The sequence below is a fragment of the Trichechus manatus genome, unplaced genomic scaffold (assembly GCF_000243295.1).
Source record: "Trichechus manatus latirostris isolate Lorelei unplaced genomic scaffold, TriManLat1.0 scaffold00004, whole genome shotgun sequence".
Taxonomy (NCBI): Eukaryota; Metazoa; Chordata; class Mammalia; order Sirenia; family Trichechidae; genus Trichechus; species Trichechus manatus.
Window position 1 is genome coordinate 35,899,977 of NW_004443940.1, and position 22,116 is coordinate 35,922,092.

General features: G+C 45.6%; 1 protein-coding gene and 1 pseudogene across 9 annotated transcripts in view; one reads left to right on the top strand and one right to left on the bottom strand.

Moving 5' to 3' along the window:
• The window catches only part of BCL2L11 (BCL2 like 11), a 65,313-nt gene that overhangs the window by 1,576 nt on the left and 41,621 nt on the right, over positions 1-22,116 (top strand). For 3 of the 9 annotated variants that reach the window (XM_023734426.1, XM_023734433.1, XM_023734417.1), the window contains exons 1-2: positions 175-1,182; positions 1,351-1,440. In XM_023734426.1, the coding sequence (XP_023590194.1) occupies positions 1,050-1,182; positions 1,351-1,440 (223 nt within the window). In that variant the 5' untranslated portion in view covers positions 175-1,049. The other 6 variants (XM_012556056.2, XM_023734427.1, XM_023734431.1 and 3 more) reach the window with 4 other exon arrangements.
• LOC111821133 (60S ribosomal protein L12-like) lies at positions 1,554-3,778 on the bottom strand (annotated as a pseudogene).

Below are 22,116 nucleotides of genomic sequence, written 5' to 3' on the forward strand. Positions count from 1 at the left end.
GGGCTCTGCGGTGCCCCAGGGGCTCTGAACGTGCGTCCTGGGCTTTGTCTCCTGCGCTGCCTTCGCGGTGACGGTTGGGGGGCGCCCGGCCGGCGAAGGGCGCGGGCTGGACGCGGCGGACCCCGGGACCGGACGCCACAGTCGGAAGGGAAGGGGCAGACGTGAGTTTCTGCGTGATTGCCAGCCGAGGGGAGGGTGGCCGGGTGGAGGAGCCAGGCGCCCTGGGGTTGCCTAGCGTTCAGAGTTAGTTGTAGACTTTGCAGGGGGCGCCGCGGGCGGTTTCGGGAGTCTCCCATGCGGGGGTGTGCACCTCGGTGTCCGGGTGCGCTTCGGGGAAGTTGTGTCCCGTTTGGTGCGGCGCCTGCCGCCGTGGGAGGAGGGGCGCGCGGGTCGGAGAGGGGAGGACAGCGGGCGGCGAGCGCGAGAGCCGGGCCGAGCGGCGCTGAGTTACAAACTCTATTGTGACGCACTTACTACGACTGACGGCCGCTGCCAAACCTTCCCCAGACTTGCTGCCCTCAGCACTTTAGGCAGAACAATGGGGCCGGAGCGGGGAACGCGGCCAGCCGCCTGCGATCGCTGCGTCTGCGCCCGCTGGGCGCAGGATCTGATCCCGGGGAATCAGAGCCCGCTGGGGGTTTCTGAGTTATTCAAGTTTCTCCTGACTGAGCAAAGAGCACATGAGAATAGATTTCAAACAAGCTGCTTTTCTTAGAACGTATGTGTATGTGTGCGCCTGTGTGTGCGCGCGTGGGCGCCTAAGAGCACCAGTTACACACATTGTTACTGTTTTGTTTGGTGGTGGGAAGTTTAGCCCCACGCCCCAATAAATACAATACTTTCGTTATTTTTGATGTATTTTTAGTTTTCAATTCAGAGATTGTCAGAAATGTATGAAATGATGATTTGGTGGTAAAGTATGTGGGATTAACTCTCAGAATTTTTATGAATAGGTGAACATTACCTATTGACTGTAATTATTATTTTGCTTAAGATAATCTTGGGCTTTTTTGTTTTTTTGTTTTTTACACTACAGAAAAAAAGACCAAATGGCAAAGCAACCTTCCGATGTAAGTTCTGAGTGTGACAGAGAAGGTGGACAATTGCAGCCTGCAGAGAGGCCCCGGCAGCCTCCCCAGCTCAGGCCTGGGGCCCCTACCTCTCTGCTTACAGAGCCTCAAGGTAATTCCGGAAGTGAAGGGGACCGCTGCCCCCAGGGTAGCCCACAGGGCCCGCTGGCCCCACCAGCCAGCCCCGGTCCTTTTGCTACCAGATCCCCGCTTTTCATCTTTGTGAGAAGATCCTCTCTGCTGTCTCGATCCTCCAGCGGGTATTTCTCTTTTGACACAGACAGGAGCCCAGCACCCATGAGTTGTGACAAATCAACACAAACCCCAAGTCCTCCTTGCCAGGCCTTCAACCATTACCTCAGTGCAATGGGTAAGCAATACCTGGGAAAGGCGCAGGTGACTTGTGGCCCTTTGAACGTCTGTGGAAAAGCTGTGTGCAGTGTTTAAAGCTCTCGTTTAGAATTTTCACTCTTCCATATGTTGATGGGAAGGGAGGATGTGTCAAAATCTCACCAACATTTAGGAAAACGTTACCGAGTTTAGTGGCTGCGATGAGTTGAGGTTAGTATATGCTGAGCATCAGCCTTTTGGGCTCTAAAGGCTGGCGTCCCTGCTGACTTTCATTCAGCTACAGTATATGACCACGGCTTGATTTTTGTCTTTGTTATTTATTTACTTACCAAATGATACTTTACTGAAATACTTTTCTTTGTAGTTCTTAATTATCAGGGCATTCTACCACACCATTGTTGATGTTATCTGTGATATCATGAGGGTGGTGGCCGTCAACATGGCAGCCACAGACTGGGCAGTTCCCAGGGTCTCTGTGATGGTTCCAGAGCGTTCTCTGGCTAAAGATGGGTGCCACATCTGTTGGACAATGTTGACAATCTCATCAAAAGTGGTATTTCCATGGTACTTATCATTTTTCTGCTTCTTTTTCTCTGTGGTGGTTCTGGAGGCTTTGCTGGTGAGGGCAGAGGCAGAAAGCACCAGTCTGTCTGCTCTGAGCTGTTGTCAGTTTCACCGTAGTCCTCAGGCCCTTCCAGTTACGGGCTGCTGCAGTGATGTTATCACCAACATTTCTTGGGGACACACCCGGGGGGCCAGTCTTGGGGGCCAGAGCTGACACGGCACTGACTTCCCCACCTGTGTATCTCAGGGTTACGACTTTAATCTCCTTGGGGTCCAACTTGGCGGCACGGCGGAGGCGGCTGATGTCAAACCCAGGTGCAGGACAACTGAAGAAAGTTGGACCTAGGCCTCCGCCGAGCTGAAGGATGGCTTGTTTTTCTAACCACTGAGATTTACTTTTTAATGGCATTCAGCTTGAAAGGCCCTGGTCAGTTATAGAAGATAAGTTATAACCAAAAGTGTGAAGAAAGACACTTAAAAAAAAAGTGAACTTGTTCGTATAGGCAATACCAACGTCAACTCGTTGCCATTGAGTCAGTTCTGACTCCTAGCGACCCTCTAGAACAGAGTAGAACTGCCCCCAGGACAGTAATCTCTACGGAAGCAGACTGCCCCATCTGGCTGGTGGGTTTAAACTGCTGACCTTTAGGTTAGCAGCTGAGTGTTTTAACCACTGTCATCAACATAGAACCATGAAAACGGTTTGTTATCTATTCACATTTCTCTTTGAACTTATTTTGTTTGCTCAGAGGATTTGGACATAGTATTAATGAGAATAGGTTGTAGGTTCATATTTCAGGGATTAAAAGCAATTTTAGGGTCTAAACCAGGAGTGGCAAATGTAGATAGATGCCAGGGGACCCAGAAGTGAAATCAGTGAGGGAACTGACCTGGCGGGGGAAATTGGAGAGCTCTTGCCCCTTTCAGATTACTGCTGCCCCTAATTGTGGCCGTGAGGGTGTGTGGTCTCAGAGTGGCAGATTTTCCTGTATTGCAGGACAACCCAGGAATGCAGATTTTGGTATCAGATACCCTGCCATTGAAATGTTGGCAACTGTTTTAGAACCTTGAAAACATTGTGCAGACCAGATAAAAACACCTGAGCATCTGCAGGCTGGATTTGACCCTCGAGCCCTCAGTGTGTGATGCTGAGCGTGTGCAGTTTGGTAACCCTGGTTAGACAGGAGCCTCTGCTGGATCAACTTCACTTCCCCACTAAGGGAAAGGTTTGCGTCTTGATCAGCATTTACCAAAGTCTCATTTACCATTTATCCAGATTAGCCCGCCCTGCTTAGAGGAAATATTACTAAACTGGTAGCATTATCGTTTAGGAGATCCAGTACAGATTATATTAAAATGTAGATCACACTTAGTATGCTGAAGCCTGTAATCATCAAACTGGAGGCTTTAATGCTGGAACACAATGACTAGTCTTATATTTGTAAATACTGTACAGCTCTGACTTCATAACCTGCAGTGAGGTAGACCAGCAGCTCCCCATGTGACAGAGTTAGAAAGACCTGCAGAGGGGTTGACCGTTGTCAGAGGTTAAGCACACCTGGGCAGTGGCAGGTCTCAGGGCTTTTCAAGTGGCAAAAATACCAGTAGCTACACGTGTTGACTGTGCGTCTCCTGCTAAATGCTGGGAGATAATTTATTAGGACCCTTCCTTAAGAAAAGGAGCTAGAAGCTTTGTTGTTACTGTTACTTTAGTTACTGCGCTGCTCCTACACTCAATTTCAGTCTTAGAAGTTCTTGGTGCTTACAAATGTTTTTCCCAGGAAAATGCTCAAGTGTATGTGAACCTATACTGTTGTTACTTACTGAATGAGTTAACAGGGTTTTATGGTGTATATGTGTAGAAATATGTAGGTTTTTACTGCAGACCTATGTATCTGTCTCCACAGGTGGTAGCTTAACACATGGACATAGTTTCTCCCCTATTAACCAGGAATAGTTGGTGAGTTTATTTTTTATCATAAGGACAGATATGAATGCTTTTTTTGGTGACAGACACTATTTAGTGAGCTAGTTATAAGGTAAGCACCGTTACTTGAGATACCAGATACAGAGCTTTCAAGATCACAATCTAAATCATTAAGTGAAGTTAATGGTTATACCTGTGAAGTGCAGTGGTGGAACAAAGGCTTAATGTTACAGTATTACAGTAACTATATCAGTAGACGCATATGATAATTTAGAGTTTAAGGCATAGGATTAAACTATAAAGTATAAGGTGTTTGTCCGAAAGTTAATGTACCAAAGATAAGTTTTTGGTATTAAGGTCTTGGGAGATTTGTTTTGGGAGGGTAGTGGAGGGTGGTGAAGTTGGTAGTAGAAAAATAGGGTTTAGGCAGAAGTGAGCTTATTAGATTGAAGAACAAAATTTATAGTTTCTGTAGTTCATAGCTTTTTTTTTTTTTTTTTTTTTTTTTTTGGCTGGTTTCATAATCTTAGCTCAGTGCCTGAAGACCACTGAAATGCTTAGTTGATAAGTTGGTTCTCTTCTCTTTTTGGCCGTGTGTAGTATGCCTTATTCAACAGTATCCATTAAGACCTTCAATGAAGCTTTTGACAATTTATTGCAAAATACATTTTTCACAAAGAAGTCTTTATAATGGATTTGAACCAGTGGAACAAACTGTGAGGTTATGAAGAGGTTCTCCGTAGCCGGGGGCTCCTTCATCCATAAAATAGTTTTCTCTGAGTGTCTTGGGGTAAATAACAGTGTGCAGGCATGTATCTTTGTCCTGATGAGAAGCAAGTTCTTGTCTGGGATGCTCAGCAGTTAGGTGTTTGTGCTAGAATGTCTTCATGCTTTTCTCTGTAGCTATGGCTTTTCTGAAGATACGTTCAGAGTATTTATCTGCGGGGAGGAATAGGTAGATAGATATAGTTTCTACACTTTTACCCAATTTTAATCTCTGTTTAATCTAGGAGTATTAACATTCTCTGTTAAAAACAAAACAAAGCAAACAAACAAAAGCTTTGACGAAGGATGTCTTCTGTCAGGAAATCACTGATTATTCTAATCAGAATTACCGGCAGAGATGTTGGTTTATGGCGTGCCTTTTCTGGTTAGTGTTCTCTGCCTTATGTGTTTTTAATACAAATTATGTATAAAGTTTTGTGCAGATTCATACTTGGAAGTATAGTCAGTGCAGTTGGAAATAAGGGTTGAGAAAGGTCAGGATATGAATGAATGCTGGTCATACGTAACTCCCACTTGGCCTTTTGGTGGGTGTCTTAAAGTTTACATTGTTACCTGGTACATCAGAATTCACCAGTTGGGGTTAATTGCATTCTTCTTTGTGCCCCTTTTTATCTTGCATTTACTTATCTTGTAGCAGGTGATTGTCTGACCCCTCTTTCAGATTGCAGGCTCCCTGGGGACAGGCAAGAAGTCCTGCTGGTCTTAGTGAGAGCCGGGTTTCCATGTAATAGGTTCCCAGTTTAGTGCTGATGTTCATAGTCAAGTTATCACTTCACTGACAGAGAGGAAAAGCCCAGAAGATGTTTGAGGTCAATTGAACTTGACTCATCAGCCTTTCCACAGAGTGGTTTTTAACTGAGGACAGATAAGACTTGCCTCTTCCCAAATATTTTTAATTATTTGGACCCAGCTATGAAGGTTTGTCACGTACAAGTGACATGTAAGGTTTAGTTCTTTGCTGCCCGGTAGGGAAGCCACATTTGAGTTCCCAGCTCGGGAAATGGGATGAGCCCTAGTTGAGATGCGCTGTCAGTGTAAATAAACCCACTGCCGTCGAGTCAGTTCTGACTCATAGTGACCCCGTAGGGTTTCCAAGGCTGTAAATCGCCACGGAAGCAGGCTGCCACATCTTCCTTCTGCGGAGCTGCTGGTGGTTTTGAACTGCCAACCTTTCAGTTAGCAGTCGAGCGCCTTAACCACTGAACCACCAGGGCTTGCTAGCCCTAATTGAGATGTGCCATAACAGTAAATACACAATGGATTTCAGAGCCTTAGTTCGTGGAAAAGAAAGTAAAGTACATCATTAATAGTTTTCATTGATTATTGGGTTAGATAAAGTATATATTTAATTTTACTGATACTGTTTTCCTTTTGTTTTTTCACATACCAGAAAAATGTAGAAGTACCTCTGTGGCCAGCATTCTGGCTTGGCTGGGTGTGCTGGCCTTGCACGCGGAGGGGCTGGGAGGTGCAGCGATGCTCTAGAGAGACCTTCACACGCAGGGCACGCTGTTTCCATGGGAGTTACTCCTTTGGTTGTTTCTGCTGATCTAGGAGGGTGAAAACAACCTAATGCTTATGAGTATGAATTAGCTTTGTAGATGGCTGTATTCTCCAGGCAAGCAGGAAGTGTAGGTCTTGTTTTACCTCTTTAAGCTCCATGGTGCATGTGGGCATTGAAAAAGTGGAAGGTGGAGTGGTTTCGTTCCTTCGGCCCCTCATAGCAGCCCTGGGGCCTCACAATGGAGTCTCCTTTGCTGAGGACCCAGTTTTGGCCTTCCAGCTCCAGGGTCACTCGCTTAGGCCCGGAGAGAACACCTGCTTCCAGGTCCTGAGTGGGTGTAGAAAGTAACAAAAGACAAAATGTTCTTCCCTAGTTCCAAACAAAAGAGTATAAAAAGTAAAAGCTATCCAGGCAGGTTTAAATTTTGTATCTTCTTTTTTTAACTTTTATTTTGAGATAATTGTAGATTTGCTGCAGTTGTAAGAAATAATAGAGCAATCCCACATACCCTTCACCCTAGTCCCCTGCAGTGGTCACATCTTGAATAGTTACATCACAGCCTGGAAATTGACATTGGTGTAATCCATCTACTTAGTTCAGATTTCAGCAGTTCTGCATACACTCCATGGTGTGTGTGTGTGTGAGTCTGTTTAATTTTACCAAATGTGTAGATGTGTGTGATCACCAGTCACGATACAGAACAGCTGAAACACACGGATCTCTCCTGCTACCCCTCATTGCCATAGTGACTTCTCTCTCTGACCCCTGGAAACCACTCATCTGTCCTCCATCTCTGTATTTTAGTCATTTTCAGTAAAACTCATGCAGTATGTGACTTTCTGAGATTGGATTTTTCACTCAGCGGAATTCCCTTGAGATGAGCGTGTTCGTGTATCAGTAGTTCTTGTTTTTTACTGCTGAGTAGTAGTCCATGGTGTGGATGTACTGCAGTTTGTTTAACCACTCACCTGTTGAAGGGCATTTGGGTGGTTTCCAGTTTTGGCAGGGGCCTGGCACAGCTGGCTCTTGTGGGGAGGGGCTCGCCAGCCCACACTGGGTCACACCTTGTCTTCCTGGTACCTTTCCAGCAGCTGCTGGACTCGTGGTCTAGGAAGGAGCTCCATGGTGAAGCTTCCATCAGGTGACTGATGGGCTGCAGGCTCACCAGGCAATGAGCAGTTGCTGTGAACAGCCCCGTACCAGTCTTTGTGTGAACATCAATCTTCGTTTGCTTGGGACAAACGCCCAGAGTGCCGTTGCTGGATCTTACAGTAGTTTAGGTTTTTGAGATACTGTGAGCTGCTTGCTTGAGTGGCTGTACTTGCTAGCGTTGTTTGAGTGGTGCAGGTTCTCCGTATCCTTGCCAGCGTTGATGTCACTGTTTACTTCGGCCATTCCAATAGGTGGGTAGTGATAGCTGCTTGTGGTTTCATTTGCATTTCGCTAATGGCTGATGATGTTTTTTATGTGCTTATTTGCATCTGTCTACGCTCTTCTAGTCTGTTCACGTCGTTTGCGTATTTTGTAATGGGAATTTTTGTTTGTTGTTACCATTGTGTTTTGAGGGCTCTTTGCATGTTCTAGGTTTAAGGCCTTTGTCCTATATGACTTGAAAATACTGTGTCACAATGTGTAGCTTGTTTTTTCATCTCTTAATCAGGGTCTATTGCTGAGTAAAACTTTTTTAATTTTGATGAAATTCAAAATTTTTTCCTTTCATGGATTGTGCTTTTGGTGTCAAGTCTAAGAACTCTTCACCTAGCCCTAGATCACAGAGCTTTTCTCCTATGGTTTTTTCTTAAAGTTCTACAGTTTTCCATTTAGAGCTATAAATCATACCGTGTTAATCTGTGTCTGTAATGTGTGAGGTTTAAGTCAGTGTTTCTTGCCTGTGGATGCCCAGCTGCTCCAGCATCATTTGTTTCGTTTACTTTGGAGTAATTATGAGTAGAATTGTATTTTAGGGAACTCTGGTGGTGTAGTGGTTAAATGCTGCAGCTGCTAACCAAAAGGTTGGCAGCTCGAATCCACCAGGTGCTCCTTGGAAACTCTATGGGACAGTTCTACTCTGTCCCATAGAGCTGCTATGAGTCGAAATCGACTTGACGGCAATGGTTTTTTTTTTTTTCCTTTTTTATTGTATTTTAGAAGCTGTTTAAAAAGGTGAGGAAGCTTGTCTTCATTCCTAGATTGTCGAGAGTTTTCATCATGAATGGACTGAGTGTTGGATTTTATCCAGTGCTTTTTCTGCATCAATTGATATGATCATACGAAAATTATTTAGCCTGTTGATATGGTGCATTCCACTGACTGATTTTCAGTTTTAAACCTGCCTTGCATGCTTGGAATGAATCCTTGTTGGCGTGTAATTATTTTTATACGTTGCTGGATTGAATTTGCTAGTATTTCGTTGAGAACATTTACACCTGAGTTCATGAGAGGTATTCCTCTGTTTTCTTTTAAGGAGGTTTGATTTTAGTATCAGGGCCTTAGCAATGAGTTGGGAAATGTTCCTTCTATTTTCTGGATGAGCTTGTGTAAAATTGGTGTTAATTTTTTTAAGCGTTTGGTAGAATTCTCTAGTGAAACCATCCGGGCTTGGATATTGCTTTCTTGGATGTTTTTACGTTATAAATTTTTTTTTTTTTTTTAGTGTTTTTAGGACTACGCAGCTTGTCTGCATCATCTTGATTGAGATTTTTGTTAGTTTGTTTTTTGAGGAATTGATTGATGAGTGTAAACGTTATTTATATTATGATGAATGAGCTGTTGTGATATCTCCTGTTTCACTTCTGTATTGGTGATTCGTATCTTATTTTTTATCTCTGTTAGTTGCAAGACGTTTGTCAGTTTTATTGATTTTTTTTAAACTAGCTCTTTGTTTTATTTATTTTCTCCGTTGTTTTCATTTTCATTGTTTATTATTTTCTTTTACTTGCTTTGTGTTTGCTTTTTTTCTAGTTTCTTGAGCTGGGAACCTTATTGTTTTTAGACTCTGTCTCTTCTAATGTAAACCTTTAGTGCTATAAATTTCCCTTCAGCTGCATCCCACATGTTTTGATAACGTTCTTTTAATTTTTATTGAGTTCTGTGTGTTTTTATTTTCTTGGAGAGTCCTCTTTGACCTGCGGATTATTTAGAAGTGTGTTTAGTTTCCATGTTTGGAGATTCCCCTGTTTTTCTGATGTTGATTTCTGGTTTGATTCCATGTGGTCAGAGAACATACCTGGTATGATTTCAGTTCTTCCCAGTGTATCGAGGTTTGTTCTCTCGCTCAGGATAGGGTCTGTTTTGGTGAGTGATCCATTATGTGCAGTGTTTATAATACATCTATATCAGTTAGATCCCACTGGTTAATTGTTTCGTTCAGTTCTTCTGTATCTTTCTTGATTTTCTGTCTAGTGGTTCTGTCAGATCAGAGCGTGGTGTTGAAGTCTCAGACTTTAATGTGGGTTTGTCTTTTTCTCCTTTAGCTCTATCAGGTTTGTCTCTGTCTCTCGTTTAGCTCTCTCTGTCAGATTGGTCTCTCTCTCGTTTAGCTCTATCAGGTTCGTCTCTCTCTCTCGTTTAGCTCTGTCAGATTGGTCTCTCTCTCTCCTTTAGCTCTACCAGATTCGTCTCTGTCTCTCGTTTAGCTCTATCAGATTGGTCTCTCTCTTGTTTAGCTCTGTCAGATTGGTCTCTCTCTCCTTTAGCTCTATCAGATTCGTCTCTCTCTCCCGTTTAGCTTTATCAGATTTGTCTCTCTCCTTTAGCTCTATCAGATTCTCTCTCTCTCCCATTTAGCTCTATCAGATTCGTCTCTCTCTCCTTTAGCTCTGTCAGATTCGTCTCTCTCTCTCCTTTAGCTCTATCAGATTGGTCTCTCTCTCTCGTTTAGCTCTATCAGATTCGTCTCTCTCCTTTAGCTCTGTCAGATTCATCTCTCTCTCCTTTAGCTCTGTCAGATTCGTCTCTCTCTCTCTCCTTTAGCTCTGTCAGATTCATGTCTTCTCTCCTCTAGCTCTGTCAGATTGGTCTCTTTCTCCTTTATTTCTGTCAGATTCGTCTCTCTCTCCTTTAGCTCTGTCAGATTCATCTCTCTCTCTCTCCTTTAGCTCTATCAGATTCTGCTGTTGTGTTGTGAAGCTCTATTGTTTGGTGCTTACACATTAGGGTTGTCTTCCTGTTGCATTGATCCTTTTGTTATTGCTCTGACGTCTGCTTTATCTGATGTTAATACAGCCACTCGTGCTTTTTAAAATTAAATTATATATCCTTTTCTATGCTTTTACTTTCAATCTACGTGTATCGTGTTTGAAGTGAGTTTCTTGTATACAACATACTGTCAGATAATATTTTTTATCCATTTTGCCACTGTCTTTTAAACGATGTGCTTAGATTGTTTCCATTTAAGGCAGTTACTGGTATGTTCGGGCTTAAGTCTGCAGTTTTGTTGTTTCTTGTTTATTGTCTGTTTCTGGTTCCTTCATTTCCCTCTGTCTTCGTGGGTTATTTAAACATTGTTTAGGATCACATCTTAATGTCTTTATTGTGTTTTGCGTTTATACTGCTCTGCATAGTTTTCTTAGGGGTTTTCTGGGTATCCCAGTATACATATGTTAACTTACTACAGCCTACTGGTATCAATGATGTCAACATTTTATGTCTTCAACTTCGTCGTAGAAACTTTATTTCCCTTTATGTACCGTTACCCTCCCGAGTTTTCAATAGAATTATCTTAAGTATTTTTTCTACAAACATTAAACGTCATATTAAATGGTGTTTTTTGCTTCAACCATCAAGTAATGATTTAAGAAAGTCTTCAGAAGTTCTTTTCTTTATGAAATTCTAAGCCTTTTTCTGTTATAATTTCCTTTGTTTAGAGAAAGTCTCTAAACAAAGGAAATTATAGCCATTCATTAATGGTGGATATACTAACAACAAATTATCTCAGGTTTCCTTTGTCTGAGAATGTCTTTATTTCTCCTCCATTCCAGCAGGCTGTTTTCACTAAATATAGAATTTGTGGCTGACAGTTTTCTTTTAGTACTTGAAAAATATGCACTTTGTTTTGGCCCTCATGGTTTCAGACGAGAAATCTGCTGTCATTTGAATTGGTGTTCCCTTCTAGGCAATGTGTCATTTCTTGCTGGCTGCTTTCAAGATCTCTTTGTCGTTAGTTTTTAGAAGTTTGATTATGATGTGTTTTGTCAGGAATTTCTTTGGGTTTATGCTGTTTGTGGTTTGCTCAGCTTTTTTGAATCTGTAGTTTTATGTTTTGTGTCAAATTTGGGGAGTTTTCAGCCATATGTGTCTGCATACTTTTTCAATCCCTTCCTTTCTCTTCTGGGGCCCCAGTAATAAGAATGTTAGTGCTTTTGTTATTGTCTCACAGGTCGCTAATTTCTAGTCTGTTTTCTCTCTTGTCTTCAGATCAGGCAAACTGCTGATCAGGCCTCAGTTCACTGATTTTATCCTTTGTCATATCCACTCTGTTAGTGAGCCCCTCTAGGGAGTTTGGTTGTTGGTTTATTGTATTCTTCAGTTCTAAAGTTTCTGCCTGTGTCTGCTGGGTGAGGTGGGGGTTCAGCTCCCTCCCTCCTCGGCCTTGATAATACTTTTACAGCAAAAGCGGAGCATCAGCTTAGTGCTTCATTGCCTGATTGGAGGCGTGAGCTTGGCCCCCACTGGCTCCTGCTGACACCGGGAAGACGGGAAGAAGGGAAGACGGAGCAGAGAGCTGACTCCCGCTGCTTTGCTTCTGCAGGGTGTGGGCAGAAGCTCAGCTCCCCTCAGCTCCTGCGTACACTGGGGGGGGGGGGCATGAATGCTGACTAGCCCCACTTTCCACCCCTCTGTCCTCCCCATTGATGCTCAGCGGAGCTGTTATTCATTCTTGTTGATGCTGGATAGGGATGGAGGCTCAGCTGCCTACTGTGTGTCTGTGTGGTGGTGGTGACTGACCCTGCCTTGTTCAACCTCTCGTTTAGCAGAGGTGGAGGCTCAGCTCGCTGCTGGACCTGGCCAGTGCTGCCCTGGGAGAGGAGAACATGGAAGGGGCCACCGCCTGCTTCTGCTGGTCAGAGGGGGGAAGATCAGTTGTGTGTTCCTTTCTGCCAGTACTCTCCTGGCAGGACAAGAGGTCACTTCTGCCTGTTTCTGCCAGGCAGGGGATGGAAGACCTGCCAACACCACCTGGTGGTGGGATTGGAGCTCCACTTGCTTCCTCTGAGCTGGGAGCAGGGTGGAAGCTCGCCTCCTTGTCCTCTGAGCTGGGAACGGGGCAGAAACTCACCTCCTCCTTGGCGCACTAAAACTGCATGGGATGGCGGTGCTGGAGTAGGGCAGAAAACAGTTGCTGTCAAGTCAACTCTGATTCATGGCAACCCCATACATTGTGTTCCATAGGGTTTTCACTGGCTGATTTTTTGGAAGTAGGTCGCCAGGCCTTTCTTCCAAGGTGCCTCTGGGTGGACTCGAACCTCCAACCTTTCTGTTAGCAGCTGAGCGCATTAACTTGTTTGCACCACCTAGGGCTCCTGGAGTAGGGCAGCCGAACCCACTGCCATCTGGTCGATTCCAACTCACAGCGTCCTTGTAGGACAGAGTAGAACTGCCCCATAGGGTTTCCAAGGTTGTAAAGTTTCATGGAAGCACAGTTCCACATCTTTCTCCCATGGAGTGGCTGGCGGGTTCGAATCACCACCTTTCAGTTAGCAGCCGAGCACTTTAACCACTGTGCCACTAGGGCTCCTCTGACGTGGAGCAGGTGTTGCCAGAAAGACTTTCTGTTAGACTCCCTCTTCCTGGTCCTGGGAACAGGCTGCTCTTTCTGTCCCTGCCCGTCGGCGGTTCCCGGTGGAGGCTTCTGCAGCTCTGTCTCCAGGATCGATGGGAGGCAGCGAGGAAAGAGGGAGCTCACACCGTCTTCTTCCTCAAGTCTCGAGTCCTTGGGCAGCCTGCCTTGTCTGCCTTTCAGAGACTCCTGTGTTCGTTTGTTGTTCCTGCCCAGGTGAGACGGAAGACCTGGGAGGGAGGGGCAGCTGGAGATCTGTATCTTCTCTTAACTGAATAGTCATGGTTGGTGTTGATTGGCTCTGACTGTAAGTTACTACTCAGAATTTTAGAAATCACTTCTTTTTTCCCTTTTTACTTTGTATGTGGGATACCAGATTTTTAAAGTTGGGAGGAGACTAGCACTAATCTAGCTCACGTTTATCGGGTAAAAGAATAGTAGGTTCTTTAGTTCTATATGATTGTACTATAAAGCAGGAAAAATGAGATATCGTCCATTAATTTGTCTTGTTTTATACTTCAGGGTGTTGTGGTGTTAGGTGTGAAGATGTACATGTACTTACAATTGTCAGTTGGATGCTAAAGTCTGATGTTTAGCTTCTTGACTATATTAAAACCATTAAATAGGGGTACTTTCCGAGTTTCCTCACCCTCCTGGTTTGTGGTCATCCCGTCTGTCCTGGGATGGGGCTGCCCGTGGGCCACCATCTCTCCCTGCCGCCACCTGCCATGCCAGAATTAAGTTCTCTTCCTTTGTTGCTGGGTCAGCCTCAGTCTCTTGTCATGTTCCTCATGTGACAGAATTTCTGGTCTCATCCGCCTTCTGGTCACTGTCCTCAGACGTTCAGTTTGGTCAGTGGCCTCTAGCTGTGTGGCCAGCACCGAGTATGCCCTGTAAGGGGACCTGTGCTGGAGCATAGGACTAAGACTGCTTTCCTTTTCTGTGGGAGTCACATCACACGATTGACATAAACCGCACGTCTGTCCTTCAGGACCTTGTGGACTGGTTGGTGGGTTGTGTTGTGCGCTAGACTGCTAAGCACTTGCCACCTCCTCGGCCTCCAGACCCCGCTTTGCAGATGCAGAGCAGAGTGCCTGATGTTCTGTTCTTTGCAGAAAATGCTGGCAGAAACGTATGCACAAAGGTGTTCATCTCGGCAGTAAGTACACCCGTCAGAAAACTGTGAGCAGTCTTAATGGAGTGGGAGAAACTCTGAGTTGTCATGCATCCTTTTGACAGGCTTTGTTGCTGTCCCCTCAGTGGTGCCATAAAGGATATGGCATCAAGTAATGCTCCTGGCATAATGTTAAGTTAAAAAAAGTTAGAGTTATTGATGATATTCTCCTTTGGTGTTTCAGAAGTTTATAAGCATAACAAAAAGATTACAAGCGAAATACATCAAAACGTTAATAGTGGATCTTTTTGTACTCAGGTTACAGGTGGTATTTTCCGTGTGCCTTTCTGTACTTGGAAAATCATCACAATCGTCACAAAATCGTTCATGTTTATAAGAACCAGTCTAATAAATAATATATATTTTATATAATTGTATTCTCAATTTTAATCTGTTATTTTTCTTACATACCTAGCAAATTATACGCACTGTTGTATATCTGTCTTATTAGTATGATTGTGTATTACTATCACGCCCTTTGTGCATTGGTAAGGATTTATGGGTAGTGCAAATGGTTAACATGCTTGGCTGCTAACCGAAAGGCTGGAGGTTCAAGTCCGCCAAGAAGCACCACGGAAGAATGGCCTGGCAGCCTGCCTGCAGAAAATCAGTCATTAAAAACCCTGTCAAGCACAGCACTGCTCTGAGATACGTGAGTTGGTATTGACTCAAAGGCAGCTGGTGTGCGTGTGTGTGTTTTAAAGGTTTCTCTTAGGAGAGTTCAGGTTTTGGGCCCATCACCAGAAGTACTCCAGATGGACATTAGTCCCTAACTTACTGTTTTAAGGTCTTCCTTTTTTATTTTAGCAAAGTATTTTCTTATATGTACAGCATCTCCATCAGGTGAAGGTCACAGGTGGACTCGGCACCTGTCAGCTGCTCTGTGCACTCCCTCCCCCTGCTCAGGCTGTGCCTGCTTCTGGAGCAGGATCTGGATGGGATCCTGGCTGCTCCTCGGACCCACCAGCGTCCGGGTTGAAGTAGGATCCGGATGGGATCCAGGCTGCTCCTCGGACCCACCAGCACCCGGGCCTGGAGCAGGATCTGGATGAGATCCTGGCTGCTCCTCGGACCCACCAGTGCCTGGGCCTGGAGCAGGATCTGGATGAGATCCTGGCTGCTCCTCGGACCCACCAGCTCCTGGGCCTGGAGCAGGATCTGGATGAGGTCCTGGCTGTTCTTTGGACCCACCAGCGCCTGGGTCTGGAGCAGGATCTGGATGGGATCCTGGCTGCTCCTCGGACCCACCAGCGCCTGGATCTGGAGCAGGATCTGCATGGGATCCTGGCTGTTCCTCGGACCCACCAGCGCCTGGGTCTGAAGCAGGATCTGGATGGGATCCTGGCTGCTCCTTGGACCCACCAGCGTTGGGCAAGTACTAGCCTATCTGAGCTTCAGTTTCCTCATCTGTCAGAGAGGACGATAATGCTCACCCTGAGGGTCGTGGGGAGCTTTCCACTAAGTTAATAGACCTAAAGTGTCTGGCAGAACCTTGGTTGATAAGCCCTGGCTCTTCGGTGAGCTGAATCACCGCCATCGCAGAGACCACTGAGCGTGACGGTAATAAATGCCGTCTCCCACTTCCCTGGAAAGGAGCTGTTGTTCCAGGAGTGTAGGAAACTCCGAGGGGAGTGAATCCATCTGGAAATGCTGCTGTAATTCTAATCCCCTGGGTTCCAAAACAAGCAAGCAAGAAGAGAAGAAACTTTTCTAGAAATGGGCAGTGTGGGTGTGGGGAGCAGAGGTCTGAGTCACCCCTGACTGGCACGGGAGCCTGCACGTCACCCTGAGAACTTTGGCTTTGTTGGCAAGCCTTGAATTGTGATGGGGTATCTGCCGCCCTCCTCGGCACAGCCTGAGCTGGGGCTGTGCCTGCATACCGTCCCCTGGACTGCAGGGACGCCTGCGGGAGACAGCCCGTTGGATTTGGCAGAAACTTGACCGCAGTTGAAGGTGTGCATTTGAAGGGATAGCCTTGAGACATGAGACAGGGTAAACTACTTTTGTCCTGCAGTTGAAAGTTATGTAACTTTCTGGAAATAAGGGGTAGATTGGTTGCTCATTGATTTAATGTTAGATTCTGAATGGATTTAGATGAATGTTAGATTCTGAAGAGTCAAGAATTTTAAAACAGCTTTTTATCTCCCTCTCCCTGAGAGAGTTCACCTGCTTTGGTGAGAAAACAACAGATTAATCGTCGTTGATAGGTAACTTTGGTTTTGACACTTGAGTAAGTCAGTCATGAGCCTTTGTTGATCACGTTTCCTGCACGCGCTGGGAGGTAGCAAATGCCGGCAGGCAGTGTGCACGGCATTCAGGTGACCCATGAGTTTAGCCCCAGTTGGTAAGATGGCAGGCGATTGTGGTTTTAAGTATTTTTCTTAGAGTGAGTGGGTACCCTCAGTGTCCTGTGGGAAACCCAGATCCACTGTTTTCCCTGTTCTTTACCCTGGACCAGATCCACGTGATTTGCGAGCAGAGCTGTGGTTTCCGAGACAGTGATGGAGAGAGACGGCCAGCCGAGGAAGGGCTGCTGGAGGGAGATTCTTTTCTGTTCCTGCCTTTCCCACATGTATCCACAGAAGCGACTGCAAGTGGGCTGGCAGTGGTTTGTAGCTTGGCTACAGTGTGAGAACATACCCCTTTACACCTCACGGAGACACCGTCACAGTGGTTGCAGGCAGGCCACTTGATGACGTGGATTGCGCCTACACGCCTGAGAGGTGGAGATTTTGTGTCATTCTCAGAGTGAGGAAACGAAGGCTGTGGGTTTCAGAAACCAGTCTAGGCTGCACGTGGTGTTGGAGCTGCCTTGGATCGTGCCTGGGGCCCTGGCACCTTGCTCTTTGCCCCACGGTGCCATGATCCTTGCTCAGCTTGGGCTCTGCTATCTTCTTAGGGTATTGAAGCTAAAAGAAAAGAAAAAGAATCAATCATTTCAGTCAGAGAGGTGGGGTGTGTGTGATGAACTGAAACAGGCTTGAGGTAATGGTTCTCAGCTACCCATCACAGTTGCTCTAGGATTTCTTTTTTCTCCTCAGAATGTGTTAAACACCTGAGTCAGAGCATGCATCCCATTCCAGTTCCTAAAACCCTAACACAATCCATTTACAGAGGAATCAGTGAATGGCTCAGACTTTTTAAGAAGCCAGCACAAGCAGAAGGGATGTGTTTATCTCCGGTGTGAAAGGGTGTGAGGTGAGCCAGGCTAGGCAACCTCGTTCTGTTGAGTGAGTTACTTTTCTGGTGAATAAATGTGCTGGCAAAAAGACTTGAGAAAGGTTTTTTGTTTTTTTGGTCCCTTGTGAAATTTCTTAATGCAGAGTATTCTAGAAATGAATTCTAGATAGATACGATGTTAGTATATCGTGAATTAAGACCTCAGTTTTACTTAGACTTGAATTTAAATTCTGTTCAACTAGTCCAGTTCACTAACTTAAGAAAAAAGCTCAGCACATAGCAGGAGTAACTCGTTGTTGATTTGAAGGGAATTCTGGTGACGCTGAATGCAACGTGTGGCTGCCAGCGGTCCCTTCACTCTTCTGCTTCGGTGTTACCGGCGTGCTCGTGGAAGGTTTGGATTGCTGTTTGTTGTTTCTCGGTAAGGAAAGCCGGACGTACAGAACACACGGTGCTCGCTAACCTCTGTGTTATGTCAGCGTGTCTTTTCCTGTCGGGTGGTATGGAGGGTTGGAGTGGAAAGTTCCAGCAGTGACAGTCCAGCCTGGGCCCCTCCACGGACTCAGAACAGCCCCTGGAGCAAGTCCCCTAAGCTGGGGGTCCAGGGTTGCTGTGTGAAGAGGAGGTTCGCAGCCGTTAAGTCGTGTTCAGCCTGCTGTGGGGAGCCTGGAGCAGGGAGCAGGGGCTGCACTGGAGCAGAGCAGCCCCAGCCCAGCTGTGACCTGCGTTTGCCTGTGTCCCTTAGTGGTGGGATGTGCTTGTGTGAATTTCAGTAGAAAGCTTTCATTGTGTCTCATCCTTACGGTGCGTTGTCGGTAACCATATGCTTGTATTAACAAATCAGTGCTTCGCTTTATGTATTAAAAGAAAAAAAAGTTACCATCACGTTGATGCTGACTCATGGCGACCCCACGTGTGTCAGAGTAGAACTGTGCTCCACAGAGTTTTCAGTGACTGATTTTTCAGAAGTAGATTGCCAGGCCTTTCTTTGGAGACACCTCTTGGTAGTCTTGAGCCACCAACCTTTCAGTTAGTAGCCAAACACATTAACTGCATCACCCAGGGACCCCTACTTTATATATACCCATTGCCATCGAGTCTATTCCAACTCATAGCGACCCTATAGGACAGGTTGGAACTGCCTCACAGGGTTTCCAAGGATGGGCTGGTGGATTCGAACTGCCAGCCATTTGGTTAGCAGCCAGACACTTAGCCACTGCGCTGCCAGGGTTCCAGTTTATATATGGCCATTGCAGATTTTTAACTGCATAAGTAAAACTAGTAGGCTTTTTACTTGTTTTAGTTGGAAACCGTTGAAGGTGTAGCTTTTGAATTCTGTGTTTGCTCTTGTTTTTGTCCCGTGCTTTAGTCCCACTGCCATGGAGATGGAATACAGGAACGTTGGAGGCCTTGGTGTCAATCTAGGAGAAAAGATGCTGCCCATCCCCTGTTTCCTGCTGTGGTGTTAGCATTCACAGAGGAAGCCAGGCTGGCCCTGTAGTCAGACATCTTTATATCTGTAGCTTACGTTCTCACTTCCTTTCCAAGATCTGATTTTGTGTGGGTTTTTTTTGGCTAGGAACAACTTATAGTCGCTGAAAACTAGTACCTTAAAATTATTTTTTAACACTTATTTCTAAGGAGTGAGTTTAATTAATTTAGAGAGTTGTGCATTTAGTTTTAAAAGGCCTCTGAAAACATTTCTTTTTTTATACTTTTGGTGGAGTAAGTGGTGAAGAAAATCGTCTGCATAGGAAGCTGCCTACACCATCAGCAGAGGGGATATGTGGTTTATGTTTTTGTCTAAAAGCAAGCTTAGGGTTGGTCTTGACTGTACTTAGTTTGGGGGTTATTTTTATTTGTTTTTCAAAATGAGATGGCATAGTCAAATCCTTTCTAATCCCTGGAAAGAATGTAAGACTAGAGAAATACAAATGCAGCTCTCTGAGAGTCTTTCTGGGCCGAGGGTCAGGGTGGAGATAGCCGTGTCCTCTTGGCTGGCCCCTCCAGGCCCTGAGCTTCACTGGGCACGGCTCAGAGCAGCAGGTTTTATTCTGAGAGCTTGCCAAGGGGGACCAGGATGGTGGGGGGGGGATCTTCCAGGGTACATCATAAAAGGCACAGAGAAGGACCCGGTTCAAGACAAGGTTTGGGGCGTGTGGTGGCAGCTGTCACTGATCACAGCGGGGGAGCGTGTAAGGGGCAGTGGTGGCTCGGTGGTGGGATTCTGTCCTTCCGTGAGGGAGACTTAGCTTTGATTCTCAGCCATGCACCTCGTGAGCAGCCACCACCCATCTGTCAGTGGAGGCTTCTGTGTTGCTATGATGCTGGGCAGGTTTCAGGAGAGCTTCCAGACTAAGATGACTAGAAAGAAAGGCCTGGCAATTTACTTCCAAAAATCAGCCGATGACAACCCAATGGATCACAGAGATCCAGTCCCGTTGTGGGGAGAAGGAAAGATAGACTGTCTCTAGCGCCAGAGGATGGAGTCAGGGTTGGGGTGTGGAGGTTAGAAGGAAACATTTCAGTTCCCTGCAAGGCAGAAGGTTGTAGCAGTCCATGCCCTTTAGCCTGAGGAAGCAGGCCACACCTGTCCAGGAAAGTGGGCACAGAGGCTGGGAGGCCAGGTGTTGTGCTGAAGAGGGCCCTGCACAGGTCTCCCATCTGGCACAAGGTGCTGGAGTTTGGTGAGTGTTAAGCAAGTGTTTCCTTGGATGTAAATGGTGTAAAATGTTGGTGTCTGGGCTCCCTGCTGGTGTTGCACCAGCTTCTAGGAAACGTGTAAATGTGTGTCGGGGACAGCTCAGGTGAGCCTAGATACCTAGGTCTTCTGATGCTGAATAAGAAATGAGGGAAAAGGTGTCATGCATTTATCTTAATGCCTTTAGATTTCTTATTTTATCATAAGAAATGGGTGATGGTGAAAGGGAAAATCTCATGAACACTAGGATAGTTTCCAGATTTCTGCCCATCTGTCACAGCTGTGGTTACTGGCAGTTTCCAGTGGTCAGACTGGAAATCAGTGAAAGCCGCGGGCAGTACATATCGAAGTACACAGCGTTAAGTGTGAAAGCACTGGCTTCATCTCACACACTTTATTGTTTGTGGTGTTTTATCTTGCTAGCTATTTTTAAAGCTCTGTCTTGAGTTTGTGTACTGCCTGGGCTTGTCACGATTGTTTACCAGGGAAAAGTGGACGTAGAAAACTGTGAGTGCCAATGCTGAATACTCGAAGAATCTCTCTTATTTCTAACTTTCGTTTTCATCCATAGCTCAGGGGAATTGATAGAGGATTTATCAAAAAATAAAGTGATACAGGGGAGAACTGGACCAGGTCTGTGTGCGTGTCGGGGAGAGAGAGAAATTGGTTTTTAGCTTATTTTATTTGAGAATCGTTGGAGTTTAAGATTTTCAAATAGGTGATTCTGATAACATTCACTGCAGTAAAACTGATGGCTGCTGCTCTTCTCCTATGGCCAGGTGGGAATACTCGGGCAGGCGAGAACACTCGACCAGGTAAGACTACTCGGGCGGGCAAGAATACTTGGCCAGGTGAGAATACTCGGGCAGGCGAGAATACTCGGCCAGGTAAGACTACTCGGCCAGCTCAGACTACTCGGGCGGGCAAGAATACTCAGCCAGGTAAGAATACTGGGGCAGGCGAGAATACTCGGGCAGGTGAGAACACTCGACCAGGTAAGACTACTCGGGCAGGCAAGAATACTTGGCCAGGTGAGAATACTCGGGCAGGCGAGAATACTTGGGCAGGGGAGAGAATACTCGGGTAGGTAAGAATACTCGGGCAGGCGAGAATGCTCGGGCAGGCGAGAGTACTTGGGCAGGCGAGAGTACTTGGGCAGGCAAGAATACTCGGGCAGGTGAGAATACTCGGCCAGGTGAGAATACTCGGGCAGGTGAGGTGCCGGATCACTCGGGTGGTTTCCTAAGACAGTGGTTATGGGCTGGTCGACTGCTTTTTTCCTTCTGTAAGCTGCAGAGAATTCTGAATTCATAAAGCTATTTATGAAGATACTCAAGTAAGTAAGCGAACTGTCGGATTTAATAAACACACCAGAACTTTTATTTCTCCAGATGAGTGTGGAGCTTTACAGTGGCTGTCATGTGTAGAAACAGTGTTTCTTCTAAACTTTCTTTGAAGGTCTCTTTTGTAACTGGTTTTGAAGTTGGTTTCAGAGTACAAGGAAATAGTCTTTGACCGCGTCCTTTATGGCTTTGGGTTGTTAAATCAGACTGTCCTCAGAATAAAGCTGAACGGCCCCGAGATGTCGAGAGCAGTGACCTTTTGTCTCTACCCACAGCCCCACAGTGTGGCCCATGGTGTATGCACATATTTGGATATGGATGCTCTGTTGTGTGTTTAAAATAAACATTCGTTTCATCAAAGTCATATCTTCCTTGTGTCTTTTGGGACCGAGAAATCAGTTTTCAGCTCTGAGTTGAATATCAGTTCAGAGCTTAGTGTTTACTGTTTGCTCCTTCCAGGTCCATAGAGCTTACTGTTGATTCCTGTAAAATCTGATCTTGATCCTACCCGGGTATTTGTAGGTTACTGAACATCTAAAAGCAGTATAGAGTGGAGTGGTCTGTTCATTTTAATTGGGTTTTGGTAACACGTTGATATTCCGGTAATGATGCTGTGAGTCTGAAATGGTATGCCACGTAGAGGGAGCTCACGGGGCCTGGAGCCCAGAACAGGTAGGCTCCCCGGGTTACGAGTGAGCTCGGTTCCCGAGTCGGTCTTTTTTTTTTTTTTTTTTTTTT